Here is a 20,510-nt window from a genome sequence, read left to right as displayed (position 1 = left end):
GTGTAAGGGCTATTTCACCAAGGAGAGCGGAGTGCTGCATCAGATCACCCGACCTCAACCCAATTTAGATGGTTTGGGATGAGTTGGACCACAGAGTGAAGGAAAGGTGCAAACACCTTCAAGTCTGTTGGAAAAGCATTCCTCATGAAGCTGGTTGAGAGAATACCAAGTGTGCAAATCTGTCAAGGCAAAGGGTGGCTGCTTTGAAGAAATTCAGATATACAAATGTTTTTGGTAACATGATTCCATGTGTTATTTCATAGTCGTATTAACTATTCTACAATGTAGATCATTTTTCTTTTAACTACCAGTAGCAGGATAAATATGAATGGCAATCGATGTGGACAGGAAAGCAGTAGTTAGCCATATTACTGCCGGGGGATAGAAACTGATTAGTATTCTGAGCTTTGATGCACCGGTACTGCCTGCTGGACAGCAGCACAGAAGTGTCTGGGGTTGCTGGCAGTTTCAGGCCTTGCGCTGGGCTGTCTGCGCCTTCCGGTCACAGGCAGTGCAGTTGCCATACCTTTCAGGATGCCGCTGTAAGAGGATGAGGGAACATGCCAATCGGGCGTCTAAGAGAACTTGGCACGCTGGAAGACCACTGTTAAGGAACTTAAGAATTTAAAGTTTGAGACATGTTCTCATTAGCCGTTTGCCTCAAATACCCACTGGATGGTGCCACAGACCAGGCCTTCCAGTTTGCACCAATCAAGATAGACCTGCAAGCAATTTTCATAGTACCACTATTCTAGACAGGGTTTGTGCAACTGAATGCACGTCATTGTTTAGGACAGGTACAATTGTACAAGGCCTCTTGTCGATGTCATCTTCATATCCCACAGAGAAGTTAGGCCGGAACCTCAACTATATTACTTGATCCCCAGGGCATTTCAAAGCCTACCGCTGTAAACCAAATTGTGCTGCAACTGGGCTTCAAAAGCATCCCAACTGGTTCCCCAGATATTAGTTTCAAACATTATCAAAAGCATAAGTGCAGTGCAAGTTGGGTGGACCAAAAGACATGCATTTCACTACACCCGCTAAATGTGTGACAAATAAAATTTGAACCTGAATCAATGTTTACAGAGACAGCAATGTAGTTAGTAAACCAAATATTTATTATGGTCTTGACAACAAATCAGCTGTGCAGGTGGTAAAAGGCCAGAGTTCAACGACAGGAGAGATTCTAGCAGTAGTCAACAGCCAGGCGCCATTGGCAGAGTAGAGGGCTGGGTAGGCAGGATCTGTCCTTCACACCAATGAGACCGGCGTCAGACGACCATGGTTCAGCTCTTTACAAATCATGGACCGCTGGCTTCAAACGGAGGGCTTGAGAAAAAGAATCACAGCAGTAGGGGAATGGGCAAGTCTACTTGGACCTCTGCCTCATCTTTCGCCTTTTACGCTTCAGCCTACAAAGACCAGAAAGAGTCAATTAGTGACCAGAGCTGCATCATTACACACCAAACACAACATGTCAGTTTGTAGAAGTCCCTACAATGATTTGCATTAATCCCACCATTGTTGTATGCTCATTATTTAAATGTAACGTTTATTTAACTAGGCAAGTAAGTTAACAAATTCTTATTTACAATGACACACGGTTCCCCAGTAGGCTAAGTTAGCTGCCTTGTTCTTGGGTAGAACAGATTTAAGTTCATCCAGCAACAATTCTCTAACCACTAGGCTACCTGCCACCCCAAATGAACAAACATCCTGGATATAACTTATGAGCCTGAAAAAATGTCATATGCATGGTTGTCAAATCTATTGTAGTAGTTCGTTTATTGCAAATGTGTGCCGTGTCCATGTTAACAGAAGGAGTACCATGCTTATCTGAACGAAACTACAGTAAAATTAACATTCAGATAAATCCTTCAAGGAAATGATCCTTACCTGCGCATACGCTTCTTCCTCCACTAAAAGAAACAAACACGTAAGTCAATTGAAAGACTCAAACAAGGAATCATTCATGTTTACAGCAAAAACTGCGGATCTAAACAGGAAAACACGTGACTATCTGGCATGGCAATGCGGACCATGCGTCACAATGTTAGGAGTTAAGACCATACAAACTCTCAGTAGGCATGGCACTGGTGAACAGTATCATTTATCCTGTTAATATAAGCCATTCCTGAAATCTACAAAATACATTACAAGTAATATTGATATTACCTTGTGCGGCATTGGGCCGTGAAACCTAGTTCACCAACGTGGTCAAGCTAGCTAACGTTAACCAATACGCCATGGATGAAGCAAATTGTATATCCAACATTCAAAACTCTTCCGCCAATTAAGCGTATACCCTTTAATGTAATATTGGATACAGACAATGTTTCCACAATACAATATAGAAAGCCAACTATTTAGGCACGTTATCGCGAGAGAAATGTTTGTATAGCGTTAGGTAGCTAGCCACTGCTTAGTGACAATGAGCCAAACAAAAACCCGCTAATACGGAGTTAGATATTAGTCAACTCACCTTTGCTCTCATCTTGTGGAGATGTGTCTGCAAATAAAGATAACAAGGTTATTGGATGTAATGGATGGCAAACAATTACTATCGATTCAGTTGGATTTGTTTTGGGACATAATTCAATGTTTCTTACCTCTACAGCGAAGACACCAAATTGAAAGAGGACGTGACGAAGAAAGGGGAGGGCCTTTATAGAACAAAACGCAACGTCATATTCAATCGCCACTTGCTCAGCTCATTGCTCACTGGGAGATGTAGGCAGAAATCGTTGAAATTGAAATCATATTTTATGTTGGAATTATATACCTGCGTTCGGCTGTGTTCAGGCATGTCTACAATCACGTAAGTCTATGGGTGCTGTTTGTAATAGAAAAATGGGGCACACTTTCCATCCATGTAAGTTTCCTTTTAAATCTTATCAAGCAAATGTTATTTTTCACCACACCTCCCAAGTCCTAGTCCTATATATAATCTGAAACCTCTGATTAAAGTGTAACTGAATGGTCCAGGCATCAATTATATACTCTACATGACTAAAAGTATGTGGACACCTGTTCATCTCATTCCAAAATCATGGGCATTAATATGGAGTTGGTCCCCCCCTTTGCTGCTAAAACAGCCTCCACTCTTCTGGGAAGGCTTTCCACTAGATGTTGGAACATTGCTGCAGTGACTTGCTTCCATTCAGCCACAAGAGCATTCGTGAGGTCGGGCACTGATGTTGGGCAATTAGGCCTGACTCGCAGTAGGTGTTCCAATTCATCCCAAAGGTGAACCATGAAAAACATCTCCAGACCATTATGCCAACTCCACCAAATGTTACAGTTGGCACTATGCATTGGGGCAGGTAGCGTTCTCCTGGCATCCACCAAACCCAGATTTGTCATTTGACAAACCATTTTTTTGTGCTGACCTTGCTTCAGGAGGCAGTTTGGAACTCAGTGGGGAGTTTTGCACCTGAGGACAGACCATTTTTACGCTCTACACGCTTCAGCACTTGGTGGTCCCGTTCTGTGAGCTTGTGTGACCTACCACTTTAACACTGATGCTCCTAGATGTTTCCAATTCACAATAACATCACTTTCAGTTGACCGGGGCAGCTCGAGCAGGGCAGAAATTTGACGAACTGATTTGTTGGAAAAGGTGGCATCCTATGACAGTGCTACGTTGAAAGTCACTGAGCTTTTCAGTAAGGCCATTCTACTGCCAATGTTTGTTTATGGAGATTGTATGGCTTAAATAGCCAAATCCACTAATTTGAAGGGGTGTCCACATACTTTTGTATATATAGTGTACGCTTTATGCCTGTGCAGTCTAAAGTAATATACAGTGCCTTCAGAAAGTATTCAGACTCCTTGACTTTTTTCCACATTTTGGTAGGTTACAGCGTTATTCTAAATTTGATTAAATTATTTCCCCCCCTCATTAATTTACATACACTACCCCATAATGACAAAGCAAAAACAGGATTTTAGAAATTGCTAATTTATAAAAATAAACTGAAACATCACATTTACATAAGAATTCAGACCCTTTATTCAGTACTTTGTTGAAGTACCTTTGGCAGCGAATACAGCCTCGAGTCATGGGTATGACACTACAAGCTTGGCACACCTGTACTTGGAGAGTTTCCCACATTCTTCTCTGCAAGCCTCTCAAGCTCTGTCAGGTTGGATGGGGAGCGTTGCTGCAGAGCCATTGTCAGGTCTCTGACATATTCGATCAGGTTCAGGTCCGGCTGGGCCACTCAAGGACATTCAGAGACTTGTCCTGAAGCCACTCCTGCATTGTCTTGGCAGTGTGCTTAGCATCATTGTCCTGTTGGAATGTGAACCTCTGCCCCAGGCTGAGGTCCTGAGCACTCTGGAGCAGGTTCTCATCAAGTATCTCTGTACTTTGCTAAATTAATCTGTCCCTCAATCCTGACTAGTCTCCCATTCCCTGCTACTGAAAAACATCCCCACAGCATGATGCTGCCACCACCATGCTTCACCATAGGGATGGTGCCAGGTTTCCTTCAGACATGATGCTTGGCATTCAGGCCAAAGAGTTCAATCTTGGTATTATCAGATCTTGTTTCTCATGGTCTGAGAGTCTTAAGGTGCCTTTTGACAAACTCCAAGGCAGGCTGTCAGGTGCTTTTTACTGAGGAGTGGCTTCCGTTTGGCCACTCTACCATAAAGGCCTGATTGGTGGGGTGCTGCAGAGATGGTTCTCCTTCTGGAAGGTTCGCCCATCTCCACAGAGGAACTCTAGAGCTCTGTCAGAGTGACCATCAGGTTCTTGGTCACCTCTCTGACCAAGGCAATTCTCCCCTGATTGCTCAGTTTGGCCTGGCAGCCAGCTCTAGGAAGATTCTTGGTAGTTCCAAACTTCTTCCATTTAAGAATGATGGAGACCACTGTGTTCTTTGGTGACCTTAAATGCTGCAGACATTTTTTGGTACCCTTCCTCAGATCTGTGCCTCGACTCAATCCTGTCTCAGAGCTCTACGGACAATTCCTTCGACCTCATGGCTTGGTTTTTGCTCTGACATGCACTGTAAACTGTGGGACATATAGACAGGTGTGTGCCTTTCAAAATCATGTCCAATCAATTGAATTTACCACAGGTGGACTCCAATCAAGTTCTAGAAACGTCTCATGGATAATCAAGGTAAACAGGATGCACCTGAGCTCAATAAGAGTCTCATAGCAAAGGGTCTGAATACCTTTGTAAATAAGGGGTTTCGGTTTTTGCTTTGTCATTATGGGGTAGTGTGTGTAGATTGCTGAAAGGTTTGTATTTATTTAATTCATTTTAGAATAAGGCTGTAACGTAACAAAATGTGGAAAAAGTCAAGGGGTCTGAAGACTTTCCAAAGGAACTGTATGTTGACAGACATCGGCAACTTATTTCCTGTCACTAAAATCTTTCTGTTCTTGCTACTACAACAATTTACCTATTGCCTGCTTTCACTGTCAGATATGTGAGAGGGGACCATGATTAATATGTAATGTTGACTCATATCTGTGCAGATCAGATCATGACTCAATAGCTTTGTTGGAACCTTCCAACAGAGAATAACATAGACATATTAAAAGGTAATTTTATTTCATTAGGTACAAATAAGTATTGGATACTGGTTATGCTTTAAAAAGTACATCTCAACATGTACTACTGTTGTCAATTTAGCTTCTTGCCATTTAATGACATGCTCTCATTTAGTTGAAAAACGGATTTGCATAAAATATGATTTCAAGCAGTTCTGAATGAAGACACTTTGTTTAAAAGCTCCACTAAAATGTTTCATTTGGTTGATAAAAATTAGTTATTGTTGAAAATAAAAATTGATTTTTAAACTGAACAGCACAACACCATTCCCTTAAAAATCCCCTACCAGGAAATAGGGGGGGGGGGGGGGGGGGGTGCCAGTAAGTATAGCAGGGTTTGTTCCCATAATAGTAACTCTTCAGGTGTTGGTGCAAGAATTCTGTCTTCGAAATTCTGTGCTTTAACCTTTCAATACTGTCATGTTTGAATAATTGTAACGCTTTAACCAAATATGATTCGAGGCCAAAAGATTGAGTTGCTAACTCAGTCTCATTCATGTACAATAGAAATACCAAGTCAGCTCATTTGGGTTTGGAATTATTTAAAAGTGTGACTGGCACCCAACTATTATTTTCCAACAAATATCATCCAGTTAAAATTGAGTTAATCAAAACAAAACTTCTAATTTGTTTTGACATTTTTAATTTAAAAAGTTTATAACACTTCACCTATAGATTGCAACATTTCTGAAGTCAGGTACATCACCTAACGATAAGGTGTAAAAACACAATGCTAGAAAAGGTTTTTTATCCATCATATTCCAAAAATGTGTTTCCCCAATCTCATACTCCAGTTAAGTATCAATGGAAAATAAACTCCATATATATGTGTTACAAGGATGTGACTCTTCTTCAGACTCCAGATTCAACTGAATGGCTACAACAACAACAAAAAAATCAACAGATTTGAGAGCATTCCAAACAGGCTCAACTCCAAATCTATCAGATGTATTCAATGGGCCAAATACTAGAAAAGGACATGAGGGTCAAAAAGAGCTAACAGTTGGGGAAGATTTAGATTCACTTTCTAAGTTTGTTATATGGTGTGTGTGTGCGTGTGTGTGTATGTGTCAGTGTGGCTGAAGACAGGTAGGCATCTATTCTGCAGCCTTGTTGCTCTCCTCGGTTGGCTGTCCAGTAGTGGTTTCCACAGTCTTGGAGGCCTAGGAGGGAGGAAGCAAGGCACCGATTTAAGAATGGAGAGAGCAAACAGAATGTTATGAATTAATTTGTTTTTCACCATTGTCATATCAAATACCTTCTTTTTCTTCTTCTTCTGTGTTTTGCGACTGGCTGAGCTCTGTAGTAGAGTCTGGGGGAGAAAGAGGGATTGTTTGCTGTCAATCAAGAAATGTCTTCCAAGGAAGAGAGCCACAACAGAGCTGCTAAGTGTGGAAATAGACTGGTCAAAACCTCAGATGCCATCTCATACCCTGATGCAGTTACTTTACGTGTAGGCTCTGAGGTGCAAGTCCCTGTTCATTAATATAGTTATTCATGTAATATGAGCGGTGAAGAGCCATTCAGGTTGCCTGAGGCCATGGGCTGGGAGCCAGCTGGAAGCCCTACTTACCCTCAGGTCTGCATCCTGCACCTCGTGCTCTGACTTGTAGAGCTCTGGCTCAAAGGGTCCGCTGGTGATTTTATGGGGGCCGTTGGCCATCAGCAGCACTGTGAACTTAAACTGGGCCACAAACTCTCCTGAGAAGCAAAGAGAGAGATAATGAGACAAGTAGTTAGAAAAAAGAAACAGTGTACAGAGGATAGGAAAAGAAAGATGCAGAGACTCACCCTCCTTCTCATTGAGCACACTGAAAGGCTGTAGCAACTCGTGTTTGGCACACTCCACCACGCCCAGGCGGGCTTTGGCCTCATCCTCAAACGCCCTGAAGAGAGGAGAGGAACAAGACACACCTGTTAGCTGAGGAGGTCTCCAATGGACAGTCAAAGCACCTGACTCACAGCATCAGATGGTTGATGAAAAAAAAGTCTATGACTTTAATGATAAGATTATGGTGTTGATGCGGTTGGTTATAACAAGTCTCTCTGACACTTCTAATATGAGGACATCCTACCTGAGAGTGAAGGGCATGGCGTCAAAGCGTCGCTCCACCTCGCTGAAGAACATGCGGGAGGTCTTCATCTTCAGCCCGTACTGCTTACTGGGGTCCCTCTTGTAAATGGTGGTCCTCTGGCCTCCATCCCTGGCCTGGGCAGGGGACAGGAGCATAGAAACATCAGTATTGGACAGTCACATTTAGCCAGGTAAGAAAAAAGAAAAAAGAAAAAAAGGATAGTTCAGACTCAAAGTAATATTGCCCTTTTCTATCGATGTTACTGCATGGGGGCATTGGGATCCCCCCCCCTCGCTCTCTCACCTTCCCTTCACCAGTGCTGATCAGCACATCAACAGCGTAGACCTCGTGCACCTCAAACTCTGCCTTCTCATGGTCCTTCCTGCAGATGGGCATCAACAGTAGCCAATCAGAGCAACTCACATGTCATTTATCATTCAGTCCTAGTGACTAGGGCTGTGACGGTCATGGAATTTTGGATCGGCCAAATTACCGTTATAACTGTTCGAATAGCAAAAAACAACAACAAAAATCGTTCTCCTCATGACTGTATGTGCTGCTCCAGACTGCATGTGCTCCTAGGCGTTGCCTTGGACTCAAATCAGAAACGGTGTTTACTGTTTAGCCAAGCTGACTGACAGCTAGCAGAGGGGATAGCTAGCTAGCTGGAGTTAGCTAGCCTAACTTGCTGACATTTCTCTGTGAAGTCAGTGTGCCCTGTTTTTGGTAATCCATTGGGTGCATGTTTTTCCATGATTGCTACAATACTGTACCTTGCTGAAACAAGGAGCAACAATGTTTCATCACGGTGTAAAGAGACCATGTTAGTACGGAAACTGACTCAACATCACTTCTTGTCTTTTTGAATGCCCGGCCATTCCGTCTTCAGTTCCACAACACAAAATTCAAAAACTGGCTAGTTTTGTCTCCTCTTCTTATATCAGCTGTTAGATGTGAACCAGACTTACTTTTATACAAAACAAAAATATAAACGCAACATGCTGTCTGCCTTCGTGGTACTGCACTTCATCAAAGCACTATTCTCTACATGTGTTCAAGTGCTTGGACGTTAATGTACCTTTGCTGGTCTGTGGGGTTCTGAATGATGGTTTTCTCTCCATCGATGACGTGTTGCTTCAGCTGATGAGATAACATACCTTAAACAGAAAGATACAAAGCCATTGCAACAGTTTTCTCCCCACATTTTACTGCAGTCACACAACAGTTAACTTCATAGACTGGTTGGCTGACAATGTCCTGAAAATTATGCTTGTGTTGTGCATGATGGGGACGGAAGCCATGCATTGTTATCATTCTGAACGGTCAGATGGCTAGCAACAATTACAATAAGCTGCCATGTGGGGAATTTTAGGTGGCTCATTTCAGCTAGTTTATCATGTTTTGATACTATGTCTTGTTGTGAGGCGTTTTGAGTGATTTCATGTCAATGCTAATGATTAAAATTCACGAGCTAGTGTAACAGTATAACTTTAGTACGTCCCCTCGCCCCGACCCGGGCGCGAACCAGGGACCCTCTGCACACATCAACAACTGACACCCACGAAGCGTCGTTACCCATCGCTCCACAAAAGCCGCGGCCCTTGCAGAGCAAGGGGCAACACTACTTCTAGGTTTCAGAGCAAGTGACGTAACTGATTGAAACGCTATTAGCGCGTACCCGCTAACTAGCTAGCCATTTCACATCCGTTACACTCACCCCCCTTTCAACCTCCTCCTTTTCCGCAGCAACCAGCGATCCGGGTCACGGCACCAATGTAACAGTATAACTTTAGTACGTCCCCTCGCCCCGATCCGGGCGCGAACCAGGGACCCTCTGCACACATCAACAACTGACACCCACGAAGCGTCGTACCCATCGCTCCACAAAAGCCGCGGCCCTTGCAGAGCAAGGGGCAACACTACTTCTAGGTTTCAGAGCAAGTGACGTAACTGATTGAAACGCTATTAGCGCGTACCCGCTAACTAGCTAGCCATTTCACATCCGTTACACTAGCTAACCAACAACTGTAACAATGTATTTGAGAGACAAGTGCTCATTGTGCAAATGCATTTGTTTTCAATAAACATTTGGAGACTAACTATAGTTTACATGTTGTCTACAATCTATGCCAACCCAGTCTGTTTTGCCCCATAGTTGCGCAAGTATCGGTTTTGTTGCTAAACAACCAACACGTCTATATGTAAACGGTCAGCTAAAACCGTTGATTCACTATCTTAGACCCATGAATCAGAGTCAACTCTCAGGGCAAAACTGACTTTCTGCCTCAACTAGTGAAGGCACTCACCCTCGATGGCTGTGCATTTGAATGACTGAGCGATCTTGTTCCAAGCCTCTGTCACCTTTGAGTTCTGGTTGCCAGGCTTGACAAGACGTAGGGCTGCCTCCGCACACAGATGAGCTGCCTTTATCACATCAGCTTTCTTCCCCGTCACTGGCGCCTCCTACATGTACAAGGCAGAGGTAAGGTCAGGGCGCTACGTTGACTTTTTTTTTTTCAAGGAGCACGTGCACCTTAATTGAAAAAAAGGTAGAAGTACACAAAGACAATTATGAGCTAAATGGAAAATATTTGAGATATTAAAGCTAAAATCATAACTTTTTTACCAGCACACTGGTGGTCGCACAGCAAAAATATTTAGGCACACATGCCAGAACCCTGAAGGAGAGTTAATGTGGGCGATTTAAAGATATTTTCTGGAAGTTTTGTATAATTTCAGCCAGTAGTTTTGAAAGTAGTGCTCACGAGCCAAAACGGATCCCGAAAATTGTGCACAATTGTGTACAACGTCCTCACGTCATTGTTCTCAAGCCTCTGTAGCGTGTGCTCAAAGAGAGTAAAAAAAACTCTGTGGTGTGCATGTTGGGCTCACTCCAAAACTGGGGCTGTAATGAAAACACGAAGCAGACCAAACTCTTTGGTCCTTTAAAAACCTGCTGTATGTAAAATATTGTGTGCTTTAGCTTGGAAAATAAATACATGTGACTCTGGATGACAACATAATGATGTTTGTTTCCAACATTAGGACTGTTTTCCTAAAGAAGTTCCTTCTGCTTCATGTTTTGTTTCCTTGCCAGTATCGAGATACTGGTATCGTCCCGGCTCTACCCTCAACCTCATTGGACAATACTGGGCCTATCCTGATCCCGCCTCTCACTTTAACCTTGCAACCTCATTGGACATAATTTTACCTGCCAATTAACATTGTCCATCAGTTTGGTTGTTGCAGGCCAGTTCCCGAATTCCTGTAGTTGCACCCAAGGTCTCAAAGTGATGTGATAATGTAATTTCATACAATGGAAAGTTATACCGGTAGTTATACGTTGGCATCAACTCCTTGAAAGTTGTGTATTTATTATAAATAGCATTTGGCTACGTGATGAATAATGATCGCTGACAATGAACTGCAGTGTTGGATTATTATCCCATATCATGGAATAATACCTTTGTGAACGTTTATAATGACAAAAGTTGGACACATGGAATTATTTGAATTGGATGGATGGTTGATAACAGAAAGGTAGGACGATATTTTATTGTCTAAAAAGTGGGTGAAAGCATGCATTTCTCGAGCGCGTCAAAATGCGTGTTGTGTCATGATTGGCGAATGGGACAAACGGATGGACGCGCACAAGGTAAAAACCTTATAGCCTATTGTGAAATATGTTCCAAAATTCACCAGCGACACCATTTAGAAACTAAAGGTTGTCAGTACAGTGTTTGTGATCGGGTGGACAATTACCTGCTAATGTATTTGTGTGGCTACAAGGGCATCTTTAGCGCACAACATTCTCTGGTTTGCAGAGAAATGCTTTGAAAGAAATTAAACAACTACCTAGGTCCAATAGATCTCACTTCTAATTCAGGAGGCTTTCTAACTTCTGATGCAAGGAAGTTAACAGCGAAAATACATTGAATGCATGATATCAAAATAACTAATGGTAAGCGCATGCAGCCACTCATCCCACTTGCTTCAGAGCGCACGTTCACTGCATGACAGAAATGAGCAAGTAGATCTCATGCACTAAATTATGTAAGGGAAGTCCCCCCCCAATTGTACAAAATAACATGGCAAGTTATTGGCACCGAGCGCAGCATATACACGATGGACAAATACACTACTTCTGGCGGTGTTTCATTCAAAGTTGATGGCAAATGCCATGCTGCAAATGAGCTGTGTAACACTCCAAAATTCCTATAGTGGGCGAGTTTGTTCTATCTAAATTTTTCATAGGCTTTATGTAACGCAAGTCAAGACCCAAGAGTAAAATTTTGAGATTTTGAAAGTTTTGGCAAAAACTTATCACCCCCTTAAAAAAGTGCTTTCTGGACCGTTTTTCGAAATTCTTTTGAGTTTTATGTCAATTACACATGTGTAAGAACTATATGAAAATACTTTTTTCAAATGTTATTAACATAATTTTTTTTGAAATTTTATTTGAACTTAAGGTATATGTTTTGTGCATTTGGAATGTGATTTCATAGGAAGTCAAAAGTCAAAAGTCAAAAATGTCAAAAATTTGGAAAAAACGTATCACCCCCTTTAAAAAAGTGCTTTCTGGACCGTTTTTTCGAAATTCTTTCGATTTTTAGGTCAATTACACATGTATAAGAACTGTATGAAAATACATTAGTCACATTTTATTATCATAATTTTTTGTAAATGTTTATTTGAACTTAAGGAATATGTTTTGTGCATTTGCAATGTGATTTCATAGGAAGTCAAAAGTCAAAAGTCAAAAGTAAAAAATGTCAAAAATTTGGAAAAAACGTATAACCTCCTTTAAAAAAGTGCTTTCTGGACCGTTTTTTGAAATTCTTTCGATTTTTAGGTCAATTACACATGTATAAGAACTGTATGAAGATACTTTAGTCACATTTTTTTATCATAATTTTTTTTGAAATGTTTACTTGTACTTAAGGAATATGTTTTGTGCATTTGCAATCTGATTTAATATGAAGTCAAAAATGTGAATAAATTAGAAAAAACTTATCAACCCCTTTAAAAAAGTGCTTTTTGGATTTCATAGTCGAAAATAACATTTTGTTTTTAAAAGGCCAAAATGAAGCATTTAAAACCGTTTTGAAAAATGACGCCTGGTAACCCAAAACATAGAATATGTTTTGACTTTTTTTTGGAAACCTCCTTAAATCACTCAGGCCGGACCCCCATTGACTCGAGAAGAAAAAACAAAACAAAAATTCCAGAAGAAAAAACATAGAATATTTTCTGACTTTTTTTGAAAACCTCCATAAATCACTCAGGCCAGCACACATTGATTTTTGTCCGTAGAATAGTGCTCCCAGAGCGGGTATGGAATTCTGGATGCCCCCTAAAAGCAATTTCAACCATGGCACCTGGTAACCCAAAAAAAATACCAGGTGCACGAAAAGTTTGGACTTAGAATATTTTTTGAGTTTTTTGGAAAAACTCCATAAATCACTCAGGTCATTGACTCGAGAAGAAAAAACATAAAATATTTTCAAGAAAAAAAAACAATATTTTTTGACTTTTTTTGTAAACCTCCATAAATCACTCAGGCCAGCACCCATTGATTTTTGCCCGTAGTATAGTGCTCCCAGAGCGGGTATGGAAGTCTGGATCCCCCCTAAAAGCATTTAAGGCTCTGTGTGTCTTTAAGCACCATACTTTTTCATTCCATCCTTGCTGTGTGTGTCTGTGTGTGTGTATGTGAGCTTTTCTTTGTTTAGAGAAATGACTGATTTACAGTGCATGAAGGTTGCCTAATCACACACTTAAAGTTTTGGAGAGATCTGACTTTTTTAACCCTTTGAAACAGCACCTATGACCCCATTTTAAGGCACTTCCGGTTGGCACAGGAAGCTATAAGTAAAGACCTATCCTGATCGGGGTATGCTTTTACAGAATCCTGAGTTTTAAGTCTATACGTTAAGAACTGACTGATTTACACAGGGTTGAATGCACTATATATCACAAACTGCTGGTTGGGTAAAACACTTTTAGGGTGATTTTATCACTTCCGGTTGCTCCAGGAAGCTTAGAATCAACACAGGTAGACCTCATAGTGGCTTGATGGATTGTCATTGAAGACAGGTTCATAAGACATTCATAACCCACATAGGGTTTATTTAAAGAATGCACGTTACATTTGCATATGATTCAACAGTGAAAAACATCACATCATATTGCAAACATAACACACTGTTGAATCATATTGCAAACACACACTGTTACATTTGCAATATGATGTGTTGAATCATATTGCAAACATAACACACAGTGTTACATTTGTAATATGATGTGTTGAATCATATTGCAAACATAACACACAGTGTTACATTTGCAATATGATGTGTTGAATCATATTGCAAACATAACACACAGTGTTACATTTGTAATATGATGTGTTGAATCATATTGCAAACATAACACACAGTGTTACATTTGCAATATGATGTGTTGAATCATATTGCAAATGTAACGTGCATTCTTTAAATACTTTAGAAATACAAAATTGAACGTCCTGATGACCTCAGGATGGCCGGGCAGTGTTAGTGGTTCCTCTCCATCGCTCGTTGCGTGGTAATTTCATCATGTCGATTTTGGTGATGGTACCCCCCCCGTTGAAACATATTGCAAATGCACAAAAGTCAATTAGCAAGTCAGTGTCCATCAGTCAATTGGATATTGTCAGACACCAAACTGATACCATCTGACACCAAACTCACTTTTACCAACTCCTTTAGAAGCCAACTATCACATATTTCAGAGCAGGCCCAAAATTCACAGCGCCTTCTATTTAAACCATAATAAAACAAATAATACGTAGTTATGTTCTAGCTGCGGGTCCAATATTCACATTATGTTTAGCCCTATGTGAGGCGACCTGGAATCCCAAGTTTCGGCTCGATAGGTCATTCGGTGCCCGAGCAAAACCCTAATTGGTGCTGAAAATCCACTTTTTTCCATGCCTTGCTACGGGGTGCTTGAATGAGCAATCGGACAGAATCGTTGAGGTCCATCTCTATGGGCCGAGCCGGTTTCAATGCACCTAGTCTTGAGACTCTGGGACTTTTCTAAATGTCGTCCGTTTCGTTGAGCTGAAAATGAATTGAAAACATAGCAAATACACGAGGCTGTTTATCGGTCTGAGAACCTTCTAGAGCCACATAACTCACCGTGCACAATCGACCTGAGGTCTAGAACAGGTTTGTAAAGTTTCAGAACTCTAAGTCTGACGGTTCTTTAAAAGTTGGAACAAAAGTAACTACTACAGGCACTGTCTGCCTCTTAGCCCCTCAGTGTGTCCCTCCATCATTTCTGTTTGGGTGTGTAAATTTTTCTTTGAAATCTGATGGGACTAATGACTGATTTACAGTTCAGGAGGGTTGCCTAATCACAATTATGAAGTTTTGGAAAGATTTGACATTTTTAACCCTTCAAAACAGCCCATTTGACACCAATTATGGCACTTCCGGTTGGCACAGGAAGCTGAAAGTAAAGACATATACTCACTGGAGTATGCTGTTACAGAATCCTGAGTTTTAAGTCTATATGTTAAAAATTGACTGATTTACATAGGGCTGAATGCACTATTTCTCTCAAATTGCAGGGTGCTTATTGCAAACACTTTTAGGGTGATTTTAACCACTTCCGGTTGCTCCAGGAAGCTTAGAATCGACACAGGTAGACCTCATGGTGGCCTAATGGACTGTCATCAAAGACAGGTTCATAAGACATTCATAACCCACATAGGCTTCAGGTTGAATTTAGGGGAGCAGTCAATGTATTCCTATGGGGCGAAATGTCATTGTAAACTGTTTGATGTAAACACCTTCTTTTAACTGTGAAGGGTTAATGCCACAAGCTCAAGGATAGGCTTGCACAGATCGGGAGGACCTTAAGAACATTCCTGAGGTGAAATTGTGTTTCTAACCTTAACGGTTCTCTCTCTGTCTCCCAAAAGCAAATAAAATTGACATTGAGGTCAAAAGGTCATTCGTGTCCGTTCTCTTGTAACGGTCGCTGCGCTCAGACCGAGCGAGCTACGGTCAAGCGGGGCATCCCGTTGAACTCGGCACGGCCTGGAGAATATGGCGATGTCATTTTAGTGGTGATTTCAGAATGCTATTTTGGTGCATTCATGGAAGGCGCTGTGAATTTTGGGCCTGCTCTGAAATATGTGATAGTTGGCTTCTAAAGGAGTTGTAAAAAGTGAGTTTGGAGTCAGATGGTATCAGTTTGGTGTCTGAAAATATCCAATTGACTGATGGACACTTGCTAGTTGACTTTTGTTGACACTTGCTAGTTGACTTGCTAGTCGACTTTTGTACATTTGCAATATGTTTCAACGCGGGGGTACCATCACCAAAATCGACATGATGAAATTTCACGCAACGAGCGTTGGAGAGGAACCACTATCACTGCCCGGCCATCCTGAGGTCATCAGGACGTTGACTTTTGTATTTCTAAAGTATTTAAAGAATGCACGTTACATTTGCAATATGATTCAACATCACATCATATTGCAAATCTAACGTGCATTTGCAATATGATGTGATGTTGAATCATATTGCAAATGTAACGTACATTCTCTTAAATACTTTAGAAATGCAAAAGTCAACGGTCTGATGACCTCAGGATGGCCGGGCAGTGATAGTGGTTCCTCTCCATCGCTCGTTTCGTGAAATTTCATCATGTCGCTTTTTCCTCATGGTACCTCCCCGTTGAAACATATTGCAAATGTACAAAAGTCAACGAGCAAGTCAGTGTCCATCAGTCAAATAGATATTTTCAGACACCAAACTGATACCATCTGACTCCAAACTCACTTTTTCCAACTCCTTTAGATGCCAACTATAACATATTTCAGAGCAGGCCCAAAATTCACAGCGCCTTCCATTTAAACCATAATAAAACAAATAATACGTAGTTATGTTCTAGCTGCGGGTCCAGTTCACACATTATGTTTAGCCCTATGTGAAGCGACCTCGAATCCCAAGTTTCGGCTCGATAGGTCATTCGGTGCCCGAGCAAAACCCTAATTGGTGCTGAAATTCCACTTTTTTCATTGCCTTGCTACGGGGTCCTTGAATGAGCAATCAAACAGGCTCGTTGGGGTCTGTCTCTATGGGCCGAGCCGGTTTCAACGCACCTAGTCTTGAGACTCTGGGACTTTTCTAAAGGTCGTCCGTTTCGTTGAGGTCAAAATGAATTGAAAACATGGCAAATACACGAGGCTTTTTATCGATCCGAGAACCTTCTAGAGTCATATAATTCACCGTGCACAATCGACCTGAGGTCTAGAACAGGTTTGTACATTTTCAGAACTCTAGGTCTGACGGTTCTTTAAAAGTTGGAACAAAAGTAACTACTGCAGGCACTGTCTGCCTCTTAGCCCCTCAGTGTGTCCCTCCATCATTTCTGTGTCGGTGTGTATTTTTTTGTTGTTGAAATCTGATGGGATGAAGAACTGATTTACAGTTCATGAGGGTTGTCTATTCACATATATGAAGTTTTGGAAAGATTTGACATTTTTAACCCTTCGAAACAGCCCATTTGACACCAGTTATGGCACTTCCGGTTGTCACAGGAAGCTATAAATAAACACATATCATCACTGGAGTAGGCTGTTACAGAATCCTGAGTTTTAAGTCTGTATGTTAAAAATTGACTGATTTACATAGGGCTGAATGCACTATTTCTCCCAAACTGCAGGTTGGCTATGGCAAACACTTTTAGGGTGATTTAACCACTTCCGGTTGCTCCAGGAAGCTTAGAATCGACACAGGTAGACCTCATGGTGGCCTGATGGACTGACATCAAAGACAGGTTCATAAGAAAATCATAACCCACATAGGCTTTAGGTTGAATTTAGAGGTGCAGTCAATGTATTCCAATGGGGAGACATTTCATTGTAAACTATTTGATGTAAACACCTTCTTTTAACTGTGAAGGGTTAATGCCACAAGGTCAGGGTTAGGCTTGCACAGATCGGGAGGACCTTAAGAACACTCCTGAGGTGAAATTGTGTTTCTAACCTTAACGGTTCTCTCTCTGTGTCCCAAAAGCAAATGAAATTGACATTGAGGTCAAAAGGTCATTTGTGTCCGTTCTCTTGTAACGGTCGCTGCGCTCAGACCGAGCGAGCTACGGTCAAGCGGGGCATCTCGTTGAACTCGGCACGGCCTAGAGATAATAGTAATGCCATTGTGGGCTTTGTGTGTCTTTAAGCACCGTACTTTTTCACTCCATCCTTCCTTTTTGTGTGTGTGTGTTTGTGTGAGAGAGCTTTTCTTTAAAATCTGTTGGGATAAATGACTGATTACAGTTCATGAGGGTTGTCTAATCACACAAGTGAAGTTTTGAAAAGATCTGACCTTTATTACCCTTCAAACCTGACCCTGTGGCACCATTTTAAGGTACTTCCAGTTGACATAGGAAGCTGAAATTGAACACATACCCTCCTTGGCGTAGGCTCTTATATAATATTGAGTTTTAAGTCTTTATGTTAAGAACTGACTTATTTAAAGAGGGTTAAATGAGTGTGTGTTATTTCATAAAATCATATAAAATCACAGGATTCTCGCAGAGCTTCGAGACCCACTTTAAAAATGTACGTCTGAACACACTGCAACTGGATCTGTGAATTTTTTGAAAAAAAAATTCCTCTTTGTGAACATCACCAAACGGTCAATGTACGATTTCTCTTAAATTACGATAGATAAATGGCTGGTTCTTTTTTTCCTGACACCGTATGCTTATGTACTTTGACATGAAGCGGTCAAATTAGCACCCTACTTGCGTTTTAACCCTTTAATCCCAGAAAAATGGCCATAACTCAAAAAGCGCCGAGGTCTCGACGCCATCTTGTTCGGGGCCAACTGCCCATTACTCCAAACCTACGCTCGCCGAGTTTCGTCTTCTAAATATTTTCAGTTTAGGAGAAAAGGCCGCGCTCGTTTGCCACGTGCTCGTGCGCCTGCAATATGATTTATTTTCCCTCTTGTGGGAATTTTCGAGAATGCAGAAAAAAGTCAAAAATTTGTCATTTTTATAAAACGGAAACCGAAAGTCCGAGACGTTTTTTTGAGTGACTTCCTGAAAGAGCTCTCCGACGCCCACGGCCCGACGCCGTCCGCGATTTTCTGCGACGTCGTAAGACGTCAGGTAAGGGACCGTACATTTGCAATGGGACTTTCTTCACTAACCATACGGCTCCCGTCTCAGAGTTCCCTTAAGGTATGGCAGGTTAGAATGTAAGGATTCTGTTCCTTTTTTTCTGCTGGGAGAGGCCTGTAGATAATTTATTATGCATGCATGAGCCATACATTTATACGTCAGGTCCAAAACGGGAGGCAAAAAAATAATGAGGTCATTTTCAATCCTCCAGAATATATCTCTTCAATGAGGGCTTAAGAATTCCAAGTCATTAGGTCATAACGGTACATACCTTGGTAGCTCCCACAACAAAGCTATGAGCCACATTTGAGATGAAGCCATCAACATGGACTCCAAGATCACTGCAGAAATAAAGGGGACAGAGATGGAGAGGATAAGAGAAAAGGAGAGATGGAAATGTTTAAGTCATGAAGGAAATAGAAGTTCATCAGACATTCAGAAATCGTTATGCCAACCATGTAGTGGTGTAGCGATGTTATGATGACCTGTTATATCTTGTGTAATGTAAGTGTCTTGATGTGTTTGGACCCCAGGAAGAGTAGCTGGGGATGCCTAATAAAATACAAATACAAAACCAGTTGCTGATATCTATGACATTGTGTAAAAGGACATATAGATGAGATGATTAAATACATTTAGAGAAGGACAAAATGGCAGTCATGTTGTGCTTCCAAAGATCAAATGGGAAAAAGTTTACTGACAGAAAAGACAAGGTCAGAGATAAATTAAACAGTCTAATTTGTGTGATTATATTATGGTAAGTGTCAAGTGAGGATATGGCTTGTTCACCTACAACCATACTGCAGGGGGGTCATAATGTATTCCAAAGACAGCACCCATGACAATGACATTGCTAGTGAAGGATACACCCAGCCTTTTGTTATAGTAATGAAAAATATGACTTTAACAGATTCAGAGAATGGCACAGCCCTACAGTAATACAACATAAGTTGGCATAATCATCTACACTGAACAAAAATATAAATGCAACAATTTCAAAGTTTTTACTGAGAGTTCATATGACCAAATTGAAATAAATTCATTAGGCCCTAATCTATGGATTTAACATGACTGGGAATACAGATATACATCGGTTGGTCACAGATTTCAACAACAAAAAAGGTAGGGGTGTGAATAAGAAAACCAGTCAGTATCTGGTGTGACCACCATTTGCCTCATGCAGCGCAACACATTTCCTTCGAATAGAGTTGATCAGGTTGTTGATTGTGGCCTGTAGAATGTTGTCCCACTCCTCTTCAATGGCTGTGCCGAAGTCGCTGAATATTGGCGGGAACTGGAACACGCTGTTGTACACGTCGATCCAGAGCATCACAAACGTGCTCAATGGGAGATATGTTTGGCGAGTATGCAGGCCATGGAAGAACTGGGACATTTTCAGCTTCTAGGAATTGTGTTCAGATCCTTGCAACATCAGGCTGTGCAGTATTATGCTGAAACATGAGGTGATTGCGACGGATGAATAGTAGTGAAATTAATTCAATTCTCTGGCAAGAGCTCTGGTGGACATTCCTGCAGTCAGCATGCCAATTGCACGCTCCCTCTAAACTTGAGACATCAATGGCATTGTGTTGTGTGACAAAACTGCACATTTTAGAGAAGCCACTTATTGTCCCCAGCACAATGTGCACCTGTGTAATGATCATGCTGTTTAATCAGATT

The 20,510-nt window shown here is 41.3% G+C and overlaps 1 protein-coding gene and 1 long non-coding RNA gene across 2 annotated transcripts in view; both read right to left on the bottom strand.

The window, feature by feature from the left end:
• Nucleotides 1–1,098: 1,098 nt before the first annotated feature.
• Nucleotides 1,099–2,684, bottom strand: LOC120025267. Its single transcript, XR_005472975.1, has 4 exons — nucleotides 2,613–2,684; nucleotides 2,486–2,512; nucleotides 1,900–1,922; nucleotides 1,099–1,415 (listed from the first exon to the last, which is right to left on the bottom strand). It is a non-coding gene; the product is annotated as an uncharacterized LOC120025267 (long non-coding RNA).
• A 2,869-nt stretch (nucleotides 2,685–5,553) lies between these two features.
• Nucleotides 5,554–20,510, bottom strand: part of LOC120061332 (proliferation-associated protein 2G4-like) — a 28,960-nt gene continuing 14,003 nt past the window's right edge. Inside the window, exons 4-12 of the mRNA XM_039011083.1 lie at nucleotides 19,102–19,171; nucleotides 9,953–10,109; nucleotides 8,725–8,803; nucleotides 7,950–8,028; nucleotides 7,647–7,780; nucleotides 7,363–7,457; nucleotides 7,145–7,272; nucleotides 6,830–6,883; nucleotides 5,554–6,734 (exon numbers count right to left, since the gene is read on the bottom strand). Coding sequence (XP_038867011.1) covers nucleotides 6,669–6,734; nucleotides 6,830–6,883; nucleotides 7,145–7,272; nucleotides 7,363–7,457; nucleotides 7,647–7,780; nucleotides 7,950–8,028; nucleotides 8,725–8,803; nucleotides 9,953–10,109; nucleotides 19,102–19,171 — 862 coding nt within the window. The 3' untranslated portion in view covers nucleotides 5,554–6,668. The remainder of the gene's footprint in view (nucleotides 6,735–6,829; nucleotides 6,884–7,144; nucleotides 7,273–7,362; nucleotides 7,458–7,646; nucleotides 7,781–7,949; nucleotides 8,029–8,724; nucleotides 8,804–9,952; nucleotides 10,110–19,101; nucleotides 19,172–20,510) is intronic.

This window comes from Salvelinus namaycush, chromosome 2 (genome assembly GCF_016432855.1).
Source record: "Salvelinus namaycush isolate Seneca chromosome 2, SaNama_1.0, whole genome shotgun sequence".
Classification (NCBI taxonomy): Eukaryota; Metazoa; Chordata; class Actinopteri; order Salmoniformes; family Salmonidae; genus Salvelinus; species Salvelinus namaycush.
Note: the sequence above shows the minus strand (reverse complement) of the source record. Positions and strands in the feature narration are given on the sequence as shown.